Here is a 20602-nt window from a genome sequence, read left to right as displayed (position 1 = left end):
TTATGATTGCCCGATAATTATACTGCTGATTAAGTGCTGGCTCAGCAGGAATTCATACCGTTTAAAGCGCCTTACTCAAGGGCGCTACAGCATGAGATCAGTGGAGATTGAACCCACGACCTCATGTGTGGTGTAGCAAAGTATTCTAACCACTACACCACGCTGCCGGTTTGTGCATTAATAAATGTAATAAAAAGGTTATAACACATATATTACTTTAAAGCGACAGGAAAAAATAACAAAATCAATTTTTTATAATTTAAAACATGACATAAACGATACCGTTTACACAAATTAATTTAATTAATTTTTAATTACAAGAACTTTAAAATTTTCGTCAATAGTTATTTAAAAAATCTTACTATTAATTTTTGGTAACCTGTTAGAGCCTTGACTTCTTTTTAATATTAAATTAATAAATAAATTGTTTTTATTTTTTAACTCTATAAGTCTAAAAACGTATTTGGAAATAAAGTTATTAGTATATAAAGTAAAAGTTGATTTTAACATTAAAAAATTAAAAAAAAAATTTAAAATAATTATTTATTTTTAATATTTTATAGATTCAAATATCTCAACAGTTGGGGTTAGAAGTGACCACGGTCAGCAACTTTTTTATGAACGCTAGACGGCGTAGTTTGGACAAATGGCAAGATGACGACGGCGCCTGTTTCGGAAACGCGAAAGATTTAAACGAAGAAGATGACGTCATGAATTCGAGCACTAACCAACTTTATCACGGCAACACTGCCAATACGGAAGGGAGAGTCTCTTATTCGAGCTCCAGTGGAGTAGGGGGGTTAGTACCCTCGTTGTGCCCGTCACCTAGTGGCCATTTACATTTTCCCGGCTCCCACAACTTGCACAGTTTACCGCAGTCTCACCACTCGAGTCAAAACAACCCAATGCTCGGTGGCTCACACCTGTCGTCTAGCGGACTATTACATTCCTACCAAACGCAACAACATTTGCTATCAGCTGATCCTTCCCATCTTGTGTCGTCACGATAAACGTTATACACGAGTGATTGTGATGTCATATTATTTGTTTTTGAATACTTAGTTCCGTATTTAAAGTTGAATGTTACACATTTTTTTCTAATTAAACACGTTTTTCTATTTATTTAAAAATGTGTTTTTTATAACATCGGCGGCCTAATTCGGCGGAATATTATTCTTACTGTGATTTTGTTTCTTTAAATTTAATTGTTTGTGTTCCTTCTATTTATTTTTAACTTACACTCAAATAGTAACAACTTTACTCATTTATTTTGTGATTTTATTTCTTCAAAGTATTTACCAAAGATGTGTTTAACTCGCTGGTTGTCGTATCAGTTTTTGTTGTCTGAAATTTGTAGATTTGGTGTAAATTGTAAAGTTATTAAAAATGTCTTTAACAAAATAAAGCACTGTGTATTGACATAACTTGAATAACTGGAAAATTGTTGTCAAAAGCTTTATTTGACTTTTTCTGGTCATTTTAAGAAGTTAAAATGGATTACTTTTACCAGCCTAGCAATGTTGATTTTTGATTGGGACAATCATATTTCCACGTTTACCTCAATATTATATCGGAATTAGTTTTTATTTTTGTTTTAATGCTGCTTTATTGTTAAAAAAATTACCAACTATTTAATTTCGATAGATTTAAATGACTAAATTTTGTAAAAAATAGCATTTTAATTTTGTATTTGCACAATGTTATTTATGCCCATTTTTATTTTATATTTGTTATTGTGAATAAAGACCTAGTAAAGTCATCTTTCTATGACGTCATTTAATAGTTTTTGACGTCATTAGTTATATATACAAGTTAGGCTTTCTTCTGTTTATTAAAATCAGTGAAAAGGTATAAGATACGATTTTGTACAGATAAAACAAAAATAATCAAGAATATAAGTAAGTTTAAATAACTCGATTTTTACATTATTTAGTCAAACATATTTTACAATTTTTGAGATATCATAATAAATGTAAATACTTGAAATGTTAGCTAATTTAGAAATGTAATACAATAGTTAGAGCTAGCATAAAAGTAGTTACTAATACAGCTAACATAGACTTGGTCGATTCGGCCCCAGCACATACACCTTCCGGTGCGTTACCGGTGTCACAGGCTGTCTGCCGGTCATAACAAAACTCACCAGGTCCGAAGAAGCCGTTGGTACAAGTACAAGTGTAAGTGCTTGGTGTTTCGCTAGCGCAAGTAGCATCAGAATCGCACGGGTTATTTTCGCCGCATTTTCCCGCTTTCGGTACGCAAGTAAGCCCGGACGTTTCGTACCCCTCCGGACAAGCGCATTCGTACCCCCCGTTTTCGTTGACGCATTCACCGCCAAAACTTGCACAGATTTCCGCGCCCTTGTCAGCACATTCGTCTATGTCGACACACGACCCGTCAGCAGCAAATTTAAATCTAAAAAATAGAATTTTAAGAGTACTATACAGTTTTAAAACACTTGCTTTTTTAAAAGATATTCTAGACTGCGATTAGTAAAATAAGCACAAAAATATTTCAGTAACTCACCCTAGCAGGCAAATACAAGTATGTGATCCTTGTGTGTTGTAACAAAAGGCATTGTCTTGACACACATCGTCATTCTCACATTCGTTTATGTCCAAACAATCTTCCAAATCAGGAACCCAAGTTGAACCTGCAGGACAAGTACAGTCGTAGCCTCCTGCTCTGTTATTGCAAGTCGCGTCTCTAGGACAACGATGACGTCCTGTCGAGCATTCATCTTCATCAACACATATGTTGTCTTGTAAAGTGTACCCCTGTGCACAGACGCAAGTGAAGGAACCTTCTGTGTTTGTGCAAGTACCAAACTCACCACAAGGATCTAAAAAGTAAGAATACAAAATTGTTAAATAATGAAGTAGTAAAAGTTATTGTAAATAGAAATAATTAAAGTGAAAATAGTTGCAGTTTTAAAGTCTTAAAATGACGAAATCAGGCTTACAAAATTAAACGTGCATTAATTTGTTAAAATTAATATAGGTAAAGTTAGTCGCCATTTTGTTTTGTTGAATTAAACAAGAAGCATATTATACAGAAGAAAATTTTTAAAAAAAACAAGGTTATTTCCAATTCAGATTTTTCTTATTACTAGTGATTTGTTAAAAAATGTATTTATTTATGTTTAAATACCCCACAGACTTATGTCTCCTTTAGTATTAACAATAAAGCAGAGCTTATTCGCGGATATGACGTAGTTATTAAAGGAAATAATATAGATGAAGTAGAATTGCAATCTTATTAGTCCAACAATTAAGACATGTATAGTAATATAACAGATTTAATAAAACATCATTTTGTTAGAACTTGTGCCAATAACAACAAAATGCAATGTTTTTAATACATTTTAAATATTTTTTTATGCTAATTGGGCAATGTTGATAATTTTACGGGTAAAAAAGTAACTTTAAATTTTTACCAAGTTTTTAAACTATAAAAATATTTACAATTTTACCTCCAAACGCGCATTCATTTACGTCAGAACACGTCATCCCATCCCCGCTGTAACCTTGGTTACAAGTACAAGTGTGTCCCCCATGGATGTTTGTACACACAGCATTGTGATCACACGCTCCCTCAGCACATTCATTTTTATCATCACATCGAAATCCGTTCCCTTCAAAACCATCGTTGCAAATACAAGTAAAACTTCCATCATTGTTGTCACAAGAGGCGTTATCGTCGCATGGTGACGTCACACACTCGTTGACGTCATTGCAGCGAGTTGTCGAGCCTTGCGCAAACTCATAGCCTTCGTCACAACTACAACTAAACGAACCTTTAAGAAAATTAAAAATGTTTAATTGGAAACACTTTTTAAAAAGTTTGGAAACCCTGAAATTTATCAATGACGTCACTAAACCGGTAAAAACTTAAAATTTATTGAAAATAGCATCATTTAACGTTTTGTAATAACTTTTAAACGCTGTAATATTTTATTTACCCGCGGTGTTTGAACACTGGGAATTTTCCCCGCAGGTGGACGCTGTGGAGCACTCATTAATATCAACACATTGACCATCATTGTTTTGTTCAAAGCCGCTCAAACAAGGACAACTAAATCCGCCATCCAAGTTTTGACATTCGGAATTTAAAGGGCATGGATCGTTTGAACATTCGTTGATGTCTACACAGTTAGCTCCGTCTAATTCGTAGCCTAGTCAAAAGTTGAATATTTTAGTAAAAACAGAGGCAGCCATTATATTACCATATTAACAAAATTTTTATTTTTATTTTATATGTTGTTATTTTTTTAATTAAAAAATACGAATTTTTGCTTTTGCCAATTTTTGTGTTTAAATTTAGATAATAACAAGTAGATAATAAAAGTTTTACCAGTTATGTCACTTTTATTGTAATTAAAATATTCTTTATTATTTTTTAATTTATTGTAATTTATAACCAGCTGAGGATAAACAAAAAAGTAGCTGAATTAGAAAAGTGCCTACCTTCTCTGCAACCACATTGTCCATTCTCCAAACAAATACCATTGTTTGCGTCACAATCGTCGTTACATGATCCAGGATTAACTTCAACACAGCCTTCGCCTCCTGCAGCAAAACCTGGCGAACATTGACAAGTGAAAGAGCCCTAAAGTAAAATTAAAACTAGTTAGTTATAAGTTAAACTTATTTTAGCGAGGTGGTACTGGTTAAGAAGCAAAGTTTAGTGTTAAACTGTTTTGCTGTTTCTTATTTTATTAACATATTGAACTAAAAGTAAGATTAAAAAGTAAATGACAGCAACATTTACCAATTGAAAAATAAATCGAATTAATTATTTTGTATACGTGTTTGCTTTTTAAAAAATTAAATTAAAAACGCCTTTATTGCGTTGTTAGGCTTATTTTTAAACGAAATTGTTTTAAAAGACGTTTTTTGGTATTTAAATTCTCAATAAAAATGTTTCTTTTTTTTAGTAAGTAGTAGGCTAGTAGCTAAGCCTTTGTTAACAGTTTTAACATGTCGTATTTTTATATATGTGTGTGTTTATAAACTTTTTTTAATAAATTAACAAGTTACCTGTGAGTTAACACACTGCATATCATCACCGGTACAGGCATCTGCTTGTAGGCACTCATTAATATCAACACAGTCTTCACCGTTATAAGCAAGTCCATCGCCACAGTTACAAGTAAAACTACCCTCGGTGTTCTGACAAGCTGAGCTTCCCAAACAGACTGGTTGGGCAGCTAAACATTCATTTATATCCGTACAAGAACGAACCTCGCCTTGCTCAGTCTGTAGGTAGAATTAGTTTTTTTTTATATATAACTTATCTTTGATGTGGGAAGGTCGACTTTACAGCCTAAACATAGAGTAACATATGTTACCCTGACCCAGGCTTGGGTTGGTTATGGCAGTTTAAGATATTAAAGATTAAATTTGCCCAATAAATAAACTGCTATTTACGTGTTGGCTCAGCAGGTGTTTATACTGTTTATTGTGCCTTACTTAAAAATGCATTAGCATAAGAACAATGGGAGTCAAACCCAGGACTTCATGTAGTGAAGCCAAATGTTTTAACCACTACACAAAGTGCCGCTCAATTGTTTTTTAAAGTGAAAAATTATTCAAAATTGATAAAAGTAGTAGTTTTTTTAACGTCACAACACGCTTAACTGTGACGTCACATTCGCTACGCCACCTGTTCATATCCTTGTTCGCAATTACAAGTGTGGCTTCCGTGTGTGTTCCGGCATGTGGACCCGGAGATTCGGGCACAAATATCGGGGTCCGTACATTCGTTCAGGTCCTGGCACCACTCCCCGGTTCCCGTGAACCCGGAGTTACATGTACATACGTGACCGCCTGTGACCAGAAATGTTTAAAGTGTATAAGTAAAAATTTTAAGAAAGGTAATCAGGCTTAATTTAGTCACAAATAATGTAGAAAAGTTTATGTAAAATTTGTTAATTTTTCTTAAAACACTAAAAGTTAAAATTTTGGCAAAAATGACCTTCAGTATTGGCACATGTGGCATCAATATCGCAGAAATCCGTATTGGATTCGCACTCATTATGATCCGCACAACTCCGCCCATCCCCTATATATCCGTCTTTACAAGCACAAGTAAACGACCCCAAAGTATTTTGACAGTTCGCGTTTTCGTCACAATCATGGGTTCCTACGCGAAAATAAAATTCAAATTTTAGCCTGATTTTTTGTAAAACATTTTAACGTGTATTACTATTTACTTTTAATGCAGCATGGAAGTAAAATTTAAAGTTTAAAGCCTGCAGCGTGGTGTAGTGGTCAGAACACACGGCTTCACCACATGAAGCTCTGGGTTCGATTCCTACTGCTCTTATATGCTGTAGCATCTTTAAGTAAGGCACTATAAACAGTATGAACTACTGCCGAGAAAAAAATACAACCAGTAATCTTTACTATCCCAAACCGCCTAAGTCAACTCGAGGCTAGGTGGAGTTAACTTACTTCATGTTTAGGTCGTGAAATCGATCTTACCAGGAAATGAATAAATATATAAAAAGTATAAACTATAAAATCACCTTGCTGGCATTCATTAATGTCAGAACACACAGACCCATCCCCAACAAAACCAGGCAAACAAGTACAAACAAAAGATCCAACAGAGTTTCCACAAACTGCTAATGTGTCGTGGCAGTTATCCAAATTCTCAGCGCATTCGTTAATATCTAAAAAAGAGATACATTAAAATATTTACGTAAAAAATATTTACGAGTATTAGTTTAAAAATAAGTTGTATCACCTTCGCAAATGCTCCCAACTCGATCAAGCGAAAGGGTTGCATCTCTGTACCCAGGATTGCAAGTACATCTGTATGTCCCAAGTAAGTTTGTACACATCGCGTTTCTGCTACATTCGTTCAAACTCTCGTGAAAACATTCGTTCAAATCTGGATTTTTAAAGTTTGTTATTAATTATGTTAAACAACAGAAATCATTTAACAAAACTATGATTTTACATGCAAAAAGTTCGAGAATAAATGTTTAACTTAACTTTTTCTGGGTAAGTCGATTTTGAAAATTAAATTAGTTAAATTAGTAAAAAAATCAAGATATTTATAACTTTAAAACAATGAGTAAATAAAACAACGAGTAAATCTTAAACGAACAAACAAGTGATAAAAAGCTATCACTGGTTGTTTGATCATTAACAATTAATTTTGTATGACGTCACTTACCGCCGATTGTGATTTGCGATTTAACATTATCTGGAACAGCCTCCCAAAGTTGCTGTATGAGGTTATAAATACATTGTTCGTCACATGACACTGGCATTTCGAAAACACCCAGATTCGGAATAGTTTCTTCGGCCTCTGTCAGCATTAAGCCCTCGAATTGGATCAATTGGGAATCACTCAAAATTTGAGTAGCATCACCTAAAAAAATATTAGTTTTAAATTGCGTTTTTTACCTTAAATTGCGTTTTTTTACCATCAGTTGTCCTGAAACTTTTAACAATGCAACATTATGAAACAATATATACCATCTGTGTAATTAGAATTAAATTATGTTATCTTACAAACTGTTTGAAACGGGGGCGTTTTGTTAAATTTTACAGAATGCAGTCATGTACTTATGCACGAACTAAAAGCTGTTATAGGTTCCAAGTTTTATTATTATTGATTTAATAACTTGACCGTCCTTTCGTTACATTACTGAAACTTTATTACAATTAATTAATTTAACGAATGCTTTTGTTTACAAAACCACTACTAACTTGAGATCAATCCAAGTAGAATCAGAAATAAAGAACTTCTGAAGATCATTTTTTTTCTTCAAAATTTATAAGTTTATAAAATAGTTAACAATTAGTTGAAAATTATATTCTGCCGATATTTAAGCAAAATATATTTGTAATAAATGTTAGCATATAGTTATTACATCAAGAAAAAAAAGTTAGATGAAAAATACACTTTCCTACTTTTTTTATGTAACTAACTTCTTAAAACTAAATTGTAATATTTTATAACTAAGTATTAAATAAAACAAGTACCAAATAAAGAAGATATCTTTAAACAATTACAATCTAATAAAATGCGTTTTCGTATATCGGTTTGATGACTCATTTTCTGCCGATGTTTCCGCTCCCAAAATCCCGCGAACGCGCGCATATTCATGCGTTCTATCTACGCACTCGGAGCATTTCTGAAAAAAAGCATGGGCACCTAGGTACGGGGGAAAATGTAAAAATATTTTCTAAAAATATAATTTCTAAAACATTTTGTTTTTGTTGTACTAAAACTACTGTTAATTTATGTATAAAATTTTAAAGTTAATTTAGAAATATTAACAGTTACTGTTAGTTTATATATTATTAAAATAAAAACATTATTGCAAATTTATTTAATGTATTTTTTAATAGCACCGCCTCCAATGATTCTTTAAAGATATTTTTACTTATAGAAGCGCAAAATTTTATTAATAATTGTTGGTTAAAATATTTGTAGTATATAAATATAAGTATTTTAACAGTGTTAAAAATATTTATAGTTTATGGAATTTTACTTAAAATCGATCAACGTCGACTGAAAAATATTTATCTTAAAATTTGTTTAATTTTCGATTAAAATTTATTTTAATTTTAGTAATATTGTACACAGTAGGCATAATTACAATAATAAACTGTATCGAATATAAGCGTGTTATAACACATAAGGCAGAAACAAATCTGTCACGCGTGTGTGCAATAATGGATACATTGTCTCAATGATTAATACTAATTCCGGAGTTTCTTAAACAATGAAGACTTATTGTTAATCTTTCGTATACGCGAATTACTGTTTTACGAGATTAACACAAAACTATTTTATTCGACAAAGATTTTTCGAACTTATTTAATATTTATTTGGTTAACCAGTTATTTAGTATTGAAGCTAAAATAATCTAAACTTAATAAAAAAAGCAAAGTTTGACTAGTTGGTAGGTATAGAAGTTGTATTCTAACTGATTAGCTTTGCCAGTTTGTGCTATTAAAACGCAGCCGAGTAAATTATACTTTAAACTAGTTAAAATATCATTAACTTTTATTTCAAAGTTTATTTGATTAAACAACCTTTGTTTAAAGTATGAAATCTTTTGCGATTTTGTTGTTGGGAGTTTGTGTCGTGAGTTTATTACATAGCAGTCACTGTGTTTTTGGTAAGTTCGATTTTTAACATTCAATTTGTTTTTTGATGTAAGTGAATTAATTTCTTACTTTAAATATAATAATAAAAGCAATGATATTTAATTATAAAACTTTTACAAAATGTGAGATATTTAAATAAATATTCAGTTTATTATTATTATTTTCTACCTAAAATATTGCCAAAATAAAACAGCTCTGGGGAGCCTTTATACAATTAAGTTAAGCAAGTCCCACAATTATTCTTTCAATTGTTCCTTCTATTTATCTGTTATTCTTTAAGTTGCCAAACAGGTGTTACAACTTTTATTTAGTCATATCCATCTACAATAGTTGTCCCGTACAAACTACGACGGTCACAGACCGAGACCAGTGCAGAACAGTGGTATTAGGTGCGTTGTTCGACGCCGCTGAAAGGGTTGGCTGCGGAAACGAAAGTAAGAACTTCTTTTTTTAGTACATAGCAGAACATTTTGTAATTAAAATATTGTTTTTATTGATTTTCTTTGCCTTATCCCTAATTATAAGTTACTACTTTCCTTTAACATTGCAAACTAGATTAAGATATTTTGTTACTTATATGAACAAGTAGGGCACTTAATATGTGATGTTTTTTATTCTGTACAAAATTAATAGGTGAAAATTAATTATATAAAATTAAAGTTGTGTTTATTTCTTGCCAGCCGTAGACGTCTGCGCAATAGATCAAGGCGCATGCTTCGCGGACCAAGATGGTGTTTCTGATTGTCATTTCAACACCACAAATGCTTTTGTTACTTGTACATGTCCACCAGGATACGAAGAATCTCCTGGTCTAATGGCCAATGATCGAGTACCAGGCACAGATTGTACTGGTTAGTTTTATTAAATTATTTACGTATTGCCCGACTTTTGATTTTGATTGTATTGTTGAAAAATAAGAGGCAGTCAAGAATTTTTTCGCGTTTTATTTTTTTAAGATTCCGCCTTTCCTTTTTTAACTTTTATTCTATTTCCGGTCCTTCATTTTTCGGTCTCTTAATTTTTCGTTCATTCATTTTCCGTTTTCTTTATTTTTCGTTCTTTTATTTTTCTGTTTCTTCATTTTCCGTTCTTTTATTTTCCGTTTTTTTTAATTTTTCTTTATTTTCCGGTTTCTTTTCCTTTCCTTTATTTTCCATTTCCTCAAATCCCGCGTCCCTGTATTGTTGATGGTAACTTATATTGCTACTAGCTATTGAAGTTTTAACAAGCGATAATTTTACGTTAAGACATCGACGAATGCTCAGACCCAGCTTTTCATAACTGTGCAACTCATGGAGGAGTTTGTATGAATATCCCAGGTTCTTTTGAATGCAGTTGCGATTCGGGTTACTCTGGAGATGGTTTTGATTGTGAACAAATAGCTAACGAGTGTCTTGTTCCAGTTGAACCCATTTGCGATCCCAATGCTTTGTGTACTCCACTACTAGGTGAATATAAATCAGTTTCTTCGTTAACTTTGTGTTTAAGTGGATTTCTTAACGTTTAATTACGCCCTTATACTTTACTAATGGTATTTTTTACCACTTAAAACAATGTTTATTAAAAGCAAAACCTTTTTTCTAGCCGGATTTTGCATTACTGGAGTTTCGTTTACACAAATTTATAATTTTAACGATGCATCAATGACCCACGAACTGTGCCAAGAAACGTGTGTAGACATGGGAACCGCTTTTAGCGTTTTACCGGTAATTATCTATAATTTAAACGGAAAAGTAAATTTATTCGGGAAAAAATGCCAAACCGAAACCTTTTTTATTAATTGTAGAACTCAACTGATTGCGCTTGTGTTGATATGATTGCAATTGATATTATCGATGATTCAATGTGCCGACAATGTGCTGGAGACAACACTCAACTATGCGGGGTCAGTAATACTGATCCCTTATACGTACTACGAAACGGTAAGATATACTTAAGACAGAATAATACTTAAAGTTATTTAAAATAAGAAAATTTTAGAAAAAAAGGATGTTGTTGTTTTTATTTTACTACTAGCCCTACGTATATTTATTTTGTTAGGCAGATTAATGAAGTTTATAAATGTACAAGTTGATTAGACAAAACTAAATGTCAATGTTTTTTCGGTTAATTAAATACAGTTATTTTTTTTAAATGGTGTTTTAATATATATTTAATTTTAGGGCCACTCCATAGTTGCATGTGTGACTTTGGCTACTCTGGAAATGGGACAACTTGTGTTGATGCTGACATTTGCGGTTGTGATGGTTCGCAATCAGGCTGTATACAACATGGTCCTGGAGAGTTTACTTGTTTATGTGCAACTAGTGAATTTCTTATACCATCAGAATTGGGTTGTGAAACTTTTGGTAAATGATTTATATTTTTTCGTCGTTTGCTTATAGCAACAAAGTTAAGCAATTTAAACCGTTAAGATCTCTTTAGAATATTATTTTTCTTAAACTTTTATAGTAAATTAAAAGAAAACAATGATAGACCTTTTATACAATAACAACTTGCTTTATTATTTCAGTAAATAGATCATGTGCAGTTGATGCAGAAGCGGCCGCAGTTACAGAATTTTGGCCAGCGACAAATTGTGATTTTGTCTACATTGCAGATAACTGCTCTACAACAGGTTATTTGTTTAATATTTGTCTTCCAAAATCATTTACTTGGCCTTAATTTATTCTACCTTTAATCTTGAATATTTACTTAGTTGATAATGAATGTGCGTTGCCGATTAGCATTTGTTATCAGAAGTTTCTAATTAGTATTTTATTTAAGTTTGCTACATTAAAATTGAAAAAAATATTTAAAACCTTATAATATGTAAATATATATTTTCTTAAATATTTTTGTAGCTTTGGTTATGAGATTGATTTTGTTAATTTCGTTTTTTTTAATATAGATCCAACCGGGCAAGAAGTATTAGTAGTGGGCCTACTACACACAACAGCAATTTGTAATGTTGGAATTGGATTAGAACCTGCGGCAGGCCTAAATGCAATGTTATTTAGTCGTTCAACTTTCGAAAGTCAGGCTAATGCTTTGTTGGACCCAGTTTTGTCATGTGGCGAAGACAGTGTTTCTATTGCGTAAGTTGGTTTTAACCTTCGGATATATTTAATTTGCTTTGACATGGTCTTATATTAATATTTGAGATTGCCACTTGTTTTTTTAATCTTTATGTAAAAATAAATTATTTTATTTTAAAACCTTTTTCAGACTTGATCGCTTTGTGTTAAATGAACTTGGATGGACAGCTGCCGACTTAGCATTGGGAGGAATGACGAGTATGGCAAGTTGTAGAGGTAGATGGTGGTATGGAAGTGGCTCGGCCAGATATTTGTTTGAATCCGCATTGTTCAGTGAAGATTGTGGTGTTACTTTTGCAAGGGTAAGGAAATATTATACGTATTTGAAGGATATTTAACTTGTTCAAATACAACTTGATATACTTTTTAGAATGATGACATCATCACCTACACCCTAGTGGTGACCGGTAGTTTAGGAGTGGATGATCCATCAAGTCCCATTACAAGAACTCGAACCTTAAGAGTTGAAGGAATATGTACTTATAATAGAACAAGTCGAGCACAAGTTGTACCAAGTGAATTTTTTATCTACAACAACCGAAGAAAGAGGTTTTCATATTTTATCGTTACAAAAATAATTTATATAAATTGTGGCATCAATTTTTTAAAATTAAAAGTACAAATATTAAAAAAAGTTTATTAATAAGAAATGTGACAATTTCACCTTGATTAATTGTAGAGATTTGGCTATGGAAACAGAAAATTTTATGATTGGTGACAACCAATATGATATCACAATGAGCTTATGGACCGACGAACAATATAGTCAACAATATGATGACGACAACACTTTAAACGTTCCTGATTGGTTGTTTGCAGACATCACGTTAGATTACCCTGATACTGAGTTTCAGAGAAATTTTATTCAACTAATGAGATGCTGGATCAAACCTGTTGATGAGTCTATGAAATATTTGACTTTCTTGGATAATGGGTAATTTTAAACTTAGTTAGATTTGCATTTATTGTGTTATACATATTAAGTCATGCAAGGTTTATTAAACTCTTGTTTCATATATTGGCGTGGTAAGATGGCATTTAGTTTGGCTAGTAAACTTTTTCCTTGTACGTTTGCATATCCTCTTGATGAGTTATCTGTTTCTTAATTGTTATTTAATAATACATTTAAATAATATTTTAATCATTTACAGATGCGACATTCAATCTGGTTACGAAGTTGTTGGTGAAGTTAAGGTTTTGCGAAATAACGAACTTAATTCCGCCCGAATTGCATTTCCTCTGAAGTCCTTCAAGGGAGGACTTGAAACAATCGCTGTTGAATGTTTGGTGAATATTTGTGACAGAACAAAACAACAAAACTGTGTCGAGGTAAAGTTAAAGACATGTTAAAATATAGAACTTATGTTACTTGGCATTTTTTAAAAGTGTAAGTATCTATATAAATTGTTAAAAATCGTACAAAATATTTTATTTCAGTCTTGTCTAAGCCGATCTGGTGATGGTAACAACTTCCACTTTGACATGTACGTTCGTGCCGTTTCAGTAAACACTATCAAAGTAAATGATGTTTGTGGGGGAGCTAGCAATGGGGGTTGTTACCAATACTGTTCCGTGGATAGTGCCACCGGTCAAGCTGCCTGCTCGTGCCAAAATGGGTTTAAACTTGACGAAAATGACGTCACAAAATGCATTCGTAAGTTAATAAATAAACAAATACAAATAATTTATAAAATATTGCAAATTAGTAAAAAAAAATTATTTAACAGCAGCAAATGGATATTCTGCCGCGAGAGAAAGTAGTTCTACCGTGATTGCATGGTATTACTACGTGCCTGCCATTATAGTCTTGGTTCTGTTGGTGGCCATTTTCGCTATTTGGAGAGCTGGATCAAAAAGATCACGAAGTGGCCATTTTAAGTTTCCAGAGCATGATGAAGCAGATGCGAGTCAGAACTTTTTGACTTAAACAGCTTTACTTTCTATACCTATAAACAGTTGTTTAAGGATTTATGATTTATATATAATTTTACTAGTTTACTTTATGTTAATTATAAAAATAATATAATCAACTGTTTTAAATCGGAAATAATATCGTGTTGTTTCTGTAAACGTCGATTATTTAAATGGAAATATACTAATGGCTCTGTAAGATGTTTTAAGGATAAAATTTATGGCATTTATAAGCCAGAGTTTTATGTCACAAAATAGTACTTTTCTTAATTATCTAGAAGTTAAAAGTTGTGCTCGAAAACTTTAATATTGGGTAGTACTAAAATACGGGATGCGGGAAGTTGCGGGGTGCGGGAAATACCAAGGCCGTATGTAAACGTTAACAAAAAATCGCTGAATGCGGAAAAGAACGTAATTTTTAAACCCTCCCCTAATCTTCCCTTGTGCTTTATAGTCGACTTCGCATCATTCCTTGACCTTTAAAGTCAATTCCGCATCACCCATTAGCCCTTTAGATAAAAACAGCAATCATCCCGCAGAAAAGTACGAAAATTCCGTTCCGTCCTGCATTCCGCGAATTTTCGTTAACGTTTACATATACGGTCCCGCACCATCCCGCATCCCGTACTTTAGTATTGTCCATTTGTGACGAAAGGTTTTTAATTTTTCTGTTTTTAGACCCTTTTATTAACTTTGAACCCTAATTAAGTAAGGTTTTTTAAATCTTTTTTAAATTAAAGGTAAACAACGGTGATATATTCGTTTATCCGTCTTTGTCAGGTTGTGTAGGTGTTTATTGTTTAGTCTGTCAGCCAGTTCTTATTAAAATGTTAAATTTTACTACGCCTTTCAAATTGCTGGTTAGTGGTTAGCGAGGGTCGTTAGGGTATATATTAGTTTATTTAAAATTTTTGACTATGCTTGTTAATTTTGCAACTAATGTAATTCGACATTTTAATAGAAAAAATCCATGTCCATTTTGCATTTATTTTCTACTTACTACAGTCAGACAGTACGTACTGTCAGACTGTAGGTAAAAATTAATACAGATAGATTTTTGGCAAACCTAACTTTAGAAAAAACCTAACATTTTTGGCAAAACCTAACTTTGGCTTAAAAAACTACAATTATTACGTAGTAAAAGGCACCAGACAACCGTTATTTGTTCGCAATAATGCTAATCAGATCGCATATATAACTATGCAACATTTTTCAAATATTCTAGGGGTGCGAATGAAATTTGTCACTTATCAAAATTATAAATGAGGGTGCATGAACCCCCATAATCAACGCCAGTGTTTAGGTTATGCATTTGACCTTCCCACATCGAGGATAAATATATATACAAAAAAAACTACTATATAATATAAACTATTTTTTAGATTTTTATTAAATTTAGGTTTAATATTCAAAATGACTTTGTTGGTGTTTTTCGGATGTTCGTTCATTGCCTTTGGTCCCTCGATTGCAATGTTTTTAATCACAATCGTGAAATTTCCATTGAGAGTTATTTTGCTTGTGTTTGGAGCATTCTTTTGGCTTCTTGCTCTTTTATTCTCAGCTCTTTTGTGGTTGGCTGTTGTTCCTTTAAGAACAGAGTTAGCATTTTCACTTGTGTTCAGTGTTTTGTTTCAAGAAGGATTTCGGTTTGCCCTCCTTAAAATGTTGATTAAAGCTGACACCGGTTTGGATAACGCTCTTACAGCTGAAGAGAAAAGGTCGATTTCAAATCACAAAGCTTCTTATGTTTCTGGGTTCGGATTTGGACTTATGTCGGGTTTATTCTCAGTTGTAAATGTTTTATCGAGCTCAATAGGTCCAGGAAATGTTGGAATAAACGGGGCGGCTGAAAATTTTTACCTCATTTCATCATTTCTTGCCAACTGCTTTATTTTACTTAACACTTTTTGGAACGTTGTTGCATTCAACGCTGTTAAGAAAAAACTGTATTCTCATTATGCTTTTATCATTTGTTTACATATGTTGGCCTCATGTCTAACCTTACTCAATGTTCAGGAACAAATCAATTATGTTTCGTTAATTGTGGCTTATTTTATTTTGCTTGGAAGCGCAATTTGGGCATTTAAAGTTGCAGGAGGTTCCCTACATAACATTAAGGCTTGCTTTACTTGTTAATTTAACTTTACATTTATTTGGGTTCTTAAAATTATTTAAAAAACCCATATGGTAGAACAATGTTTATTTTAAATATTAATATGTATAAGTTAAATGGTAACTTTATTAAGGAAGTTCTATATAAGTGTTAGAATGTGTATTTTATTTCTTAATGTTTAGATAATTGTTACTGTATGTGTAGAATAAGCTTAGAAATTTTATAAATTTAACTTTTTTATTTGTTACCAAAAAAAAAGTTTTTTGATTAACTTTTAACCCTTTATTAAGTTGGTTGTGTTAGTTGTGTTATAGGATATTTAAATTAACTTACATATGTAGAATGTTATTTGATGCATTGGTAATCAATATAAGTATACTTATTTATGTAATATATATACAATTTAATTTGTTAAATCACATTTAACTATTTTATTTTACTCTAAAATTGTCAAATAAATTAATCACAATATAAATTTTTGATTTAAATTTTTTAATGTGGGTTTTTTTCTAATTACCATTGCCTTTTCATTCCTATATTTTTTTATGTTTATTATTCAGATAATTTACATTTTATGATTTGATTTCCATCATAAATGGCTAACTTAGTTAAACCTCAGAGTCCCGTACAACTTTATAAATATTTGTTCAGATGTTGCGACCAACTTCCAAGAAAACCAAGAAACCACTACAAACATTTTGTTAGACAGGAATTTAAAAGTCATTCCGATGAAATTGATAAAATTAGAATTAATGAAATTATTAACAGAGCTGTGGAAGATGCGGAATGGATTTTAAAGAAATATAAATCTTGATTTAAAATTTTGTAATTTTTTTCTGATGTTTTATTGTTATTTTTTGTTCATGAATGTCTAAACTTAGATTTTTAAATTGTTGTTGATTTGAATATCAAGTTAATGTTGTTTTTTTTTGTTATTTTTTTATATTTGGCTTAAAATAATGTTTAAAATTTGAAATTATTTGACTTGTTTGTGTAAAAATTAGTGTTTTGTCATTTCGTTCTGTATATAAACAAGCTGGTCATAAATATTTTATAATCCAATTTTCAAATCATTTTTGTGTTTAAAATAGTAAAATTTGCACTTTTGCTTTTTTATAAGTGTTACTTTTCATTCTGGTTAGTTATTTTGTGGACTAATCAATTTGTTTACAAACCGTTATTACGCTAAAATTAGTTAAAACTGAATCTTTAAAGCTTTCTATAAACATTTTTTTAATTTTCATCTTTACTAAAATTAGTTAAATTCCCCTTTTTTCAAATAAATTTTTTTTTTAGGAATTTAGACAAAAATTTTTTATAAAAGTTTTTTTAAAATGGAAGAAGAAAGTGACTTATTTGAAGAAGAAGGAGTCACAATCGAGCATAAAGAAACTCCAAAACCTACTCCAACTCAAACCTTATTTACTCAACTCAAGATAAGTGTGAGTGACCCTGAAAAGAAAGTCGCGCAAAGTGGATTAAAAATTCAAGAAACATTTGTAGTTTACTTGGTCGAAAGTGCTCCAAAAAATGAGTCGATCTCAGAAGAAGTGACATCAGTTTGGCGAAGATATTCGGAGTTTGAAATCCTTCGGAATTATCTCACTGCCACCTATCCGGCCGTTATTGTTCCACCATTACCAGAGAAACGCGCCAACTTTATTTGGCAAAAATTAACTTCTTCAGCTGACACTTTTGATCTTGATTTTTTGGAGCGACGTCGAGTTGGTTTGGAGTCATTTTTACATCGTATCTCAGCACATGTGAAGCTGGGTAAAGATGAGATGGTGAAGATGTTTATTGTCAAGGAAGAAGGATGGAAAGAGGAGATTATGGCGACCTCGTTTCAAGCTAAATCTGATTCCTGGTTACGAAGAACAAATGCATCGTTTAGAGTCAAAAATACTGATATCAGGTTTGTTAATTTTTTCTTTTTGTTGCTATTTTTTTAGCAAAATGCCTCAATGATTGATTTCTTAAATAATTTATTTTGAGTTTTGTTGTTACAGTTTTTTTTCTTTGACTAATCATTTTATTTAAAAGGCTAATTACTTATTATTTTGGTTAACTTTTTAATTTTTTTTTCAACTAAATTTATTTAAATGTTTAACCCAAAGCAACAAAATAGTTAATTAATCTAAATATTATAAAAAAACTTAAACAAAAAATAATGCTGAAATATAACAACAAAATTGCAGGTATAATAAAGCTTAATAAAACAAGGCAATAACCATTATTTTCATTTAAGGTTTGATCAACTGAAAACATACGCAGGGGAACTTCAAACTGCTTCATCTGCGCTGCTTAAAGCACGGGCCAAGTTAGCAGAAAGAATTTACGGGATTTACAAAGTACATGGAAACTACTCCAGGGTATTTAAAGATTGGGCTTTAAATGAAACCTCGCCATTTAGAGAAGTCCTTCAAAAAGCGAGCAACGAGATCGAAATTTTATCGAAATCGATTGATATTTTAATCGATGAAGAAGATCTTATTGCAGAGCAAGTCAAAGAGTATCTCTACTTTGCTGATTCTATTAAGGTAACAGTTAACTTTTTATGTTTCCTATTTTTTAAAATAACTGTAGAACACTTGCTACACCACCATGGGGTCGTGGGTTCAATCCCCTCTGCTGTCATGCTGTAGCGCCCTTAAGTAAGACGTTATAAACGATACAAACTTCTGATGAGCCAGCACTTAATCAGCAGCATTATAACCAGCCAATTATAAACTATAATATCTCAAACTGCCACAGGCAACCCAAGACTGAATCGGAGTAACAGATATTACTCTATGTTTAGATCGCGCCTTCTAAAGTTAACTATTTTTCTTTCCAAAACTATACTAAAATCAAATAATAAATGTTAAATTTCTTAAAATTTAAGCTTTTCTTAAAGGAAAGTCAACTAAAAAATTAAAACCTATAAGTCTACAAAATATAAACCTACCTTATTACCTCGCAGGCATTGTGTGCGAGACATGAAGCTTTACAATATGATGTAGAATGGTACGAAGCTCAATTGATGACAAATCGAGCCGAAAAGAAACAGATTTTATCCGGAAACACTAAAAGTTTCTCCTTCTCAGGGATGAAAGCTCGACTTCTGGGCAAAGACTCAGAGGAACAAATAGAGAACAGGATCGAGCAGTTGGATAAAAGTTTTGGAGAGATGGAGAAAGAATTTGAGAAGCATAAAAAGTTAGCTCAAGAGTTTTTGGACGAAGCCCTTGTTGAAGTGGAGAGTTTTAAAGCTCGAAAGGCTTTAGATTTAAGAGAGATCATGATAAGTTATGCTGTTCTGCAAATTAAGTTGAACAGAGAGGGTTCTTTGATTTGGGGAAGATTTAAATCCCATTTCGATTCCATTTTAGACCAAAAAACTTAAAATCTTTTTTTCAAACTTTGATTTTCTTAATTTAATATGATTAAGCTTACATTTTTAACGGGTAAAAATCAATCATAAACAATACCTAGCGTGGTTATTGGATATTCTTTAAGATTTATATTAAACTATCACCGAAATAGTAAAAAATTTATCAAAATTCTGTGTTTAGAATTGAACCCTATTATTAACATATTAAATATAAAAGGTAATCAAAATATGAAATAAAAATCAATTAAAAAAATGTTAGTTTTAAAAACACATTTAAATTTCTATGGATTGTAATTAAAATTATTATTAATTTGATTGTTTAAAATTATTATTTTTCATGTGTATTTGTTATTGTTATCCTATATATATATATATATATAAGATGTCTTTATTTCCTTTAAAATTGCAATTGAAAATTTGATGCTGGATAATTGTTTTTTAAATTTTGTATGCTATAACTTTCCATCATTATTTGGGTGAATTTGTATATTTTGTAATAGATTTATCTAAGTTAAATATTTTGTTATTTAAATTAAGAAAACAGAATAAAGTTATTGCTTATTTAAAATTGTTTAAAAATGGTTCCATAATATGATTGTGTTTTAAATTGGAACCCCATAATTTAACCCCTTTTTGTTAAGATTTAAGGGTGCAAATCTAATAGGATTTTAGCTTTAGGGGTTCATTCTTTTAAATAGTGGTAACTAGTTGATTTATTGATTACTCGTAAATATATTTACTTCAAATTGTTGCTGTTGTTAATGTTAAAAGTGCAATAAATTTAAACCAAAATTTACGATTTTTTCATTTGTTGACTAGATTTGATTTTTTGCGCCAAAAAATTAAATATATCAAAAACGAAGTAAGTCACGTGATTTTATGACGTCATTTCCAAAACAGCGAGAAATTAATCGATACGAAAGTACTTCAAATTTATAAGTGGGTATAAATTAATTATTTCGATTCAATAAAAATTTTGAGCTTGTTTTGAATA

The 20602-nt window shown here is 31.4% G+C and overlaps 3 protein-coding genes across 3 annotated transcripts in view; all 3 read left to right on the top strand.

The window, feature by feature from the left end:
• LOC145742325 (uncharacterized) overlaps positions 1–1010 on the top strand; it is a 7998-nt gene extending 6988 nt beyond the window's left edge. Inside the window, exon 3 of the mRNA XM_082560110.1 lies at positions 564–1010. Coding sequence (XP_082416236.1) covers positions 564–1010 — 447 coding nt within the window. The remainder of the gene's footprint in view (positions 1–563) is intronic.
• Positions 1011–15509: 14499 nt separating this feature from the next.
• Positions 15510–16808, top strand: LOC145754013 (gamma-secretase subunit Aph-1b-like). The gene has a single exon (XM_082570547.1). It carries the CDS (start codon positions 15536–15538, stop codon positions 16256–16258), a length of 723 nt encoding a protein of 240 aa, XP_082426673.1. The 5' UTR covers positions 15510–15535; the 3' UTR covers positions 16259–16808.
• Positions 16809–17536: 728 nt separating this feature from the next.
• On the top strand, positions 17537–19817 carry LOC145760079 (sorting nexin-4-like). The gene is made up of 3 exons (XM_082573948.1): positions 17537–18150; positions 18484–18775; positions 19198–19817. The coding sequence occupies exons 1-3, from the start codon at positions 17570–17572 to the stop codon at positions 19618–19620; spliced, it is 1296 nt and encodes a 431-aa protein (XP_082430074.1). The 5' UTR covers positions 17537–17569; the 3' UTR covers positions 19621–19817.
• Positions 19818–20602: the final 785 nt, after the last annotated feature.

Source organism: Corella eumyota, chromosome 1 (genome assembly GCF_963082875.1).
Source record: "Corella eumyota chromosome 1, kaCorEumy4.1, whole genome shotgun sequence".
Classification (NCBI taxonomy): Eukaryota; Metazoa; Chordata; class Ascidiacea; order Phlebobranchia; family Corellidae; genus Corella; species Corella eumyota.
The sequence above is the reverse complement of the archived record's forward strand: the minus strand, read 5'-3'. Positions and strand labels throughout refer to the sequence as shown.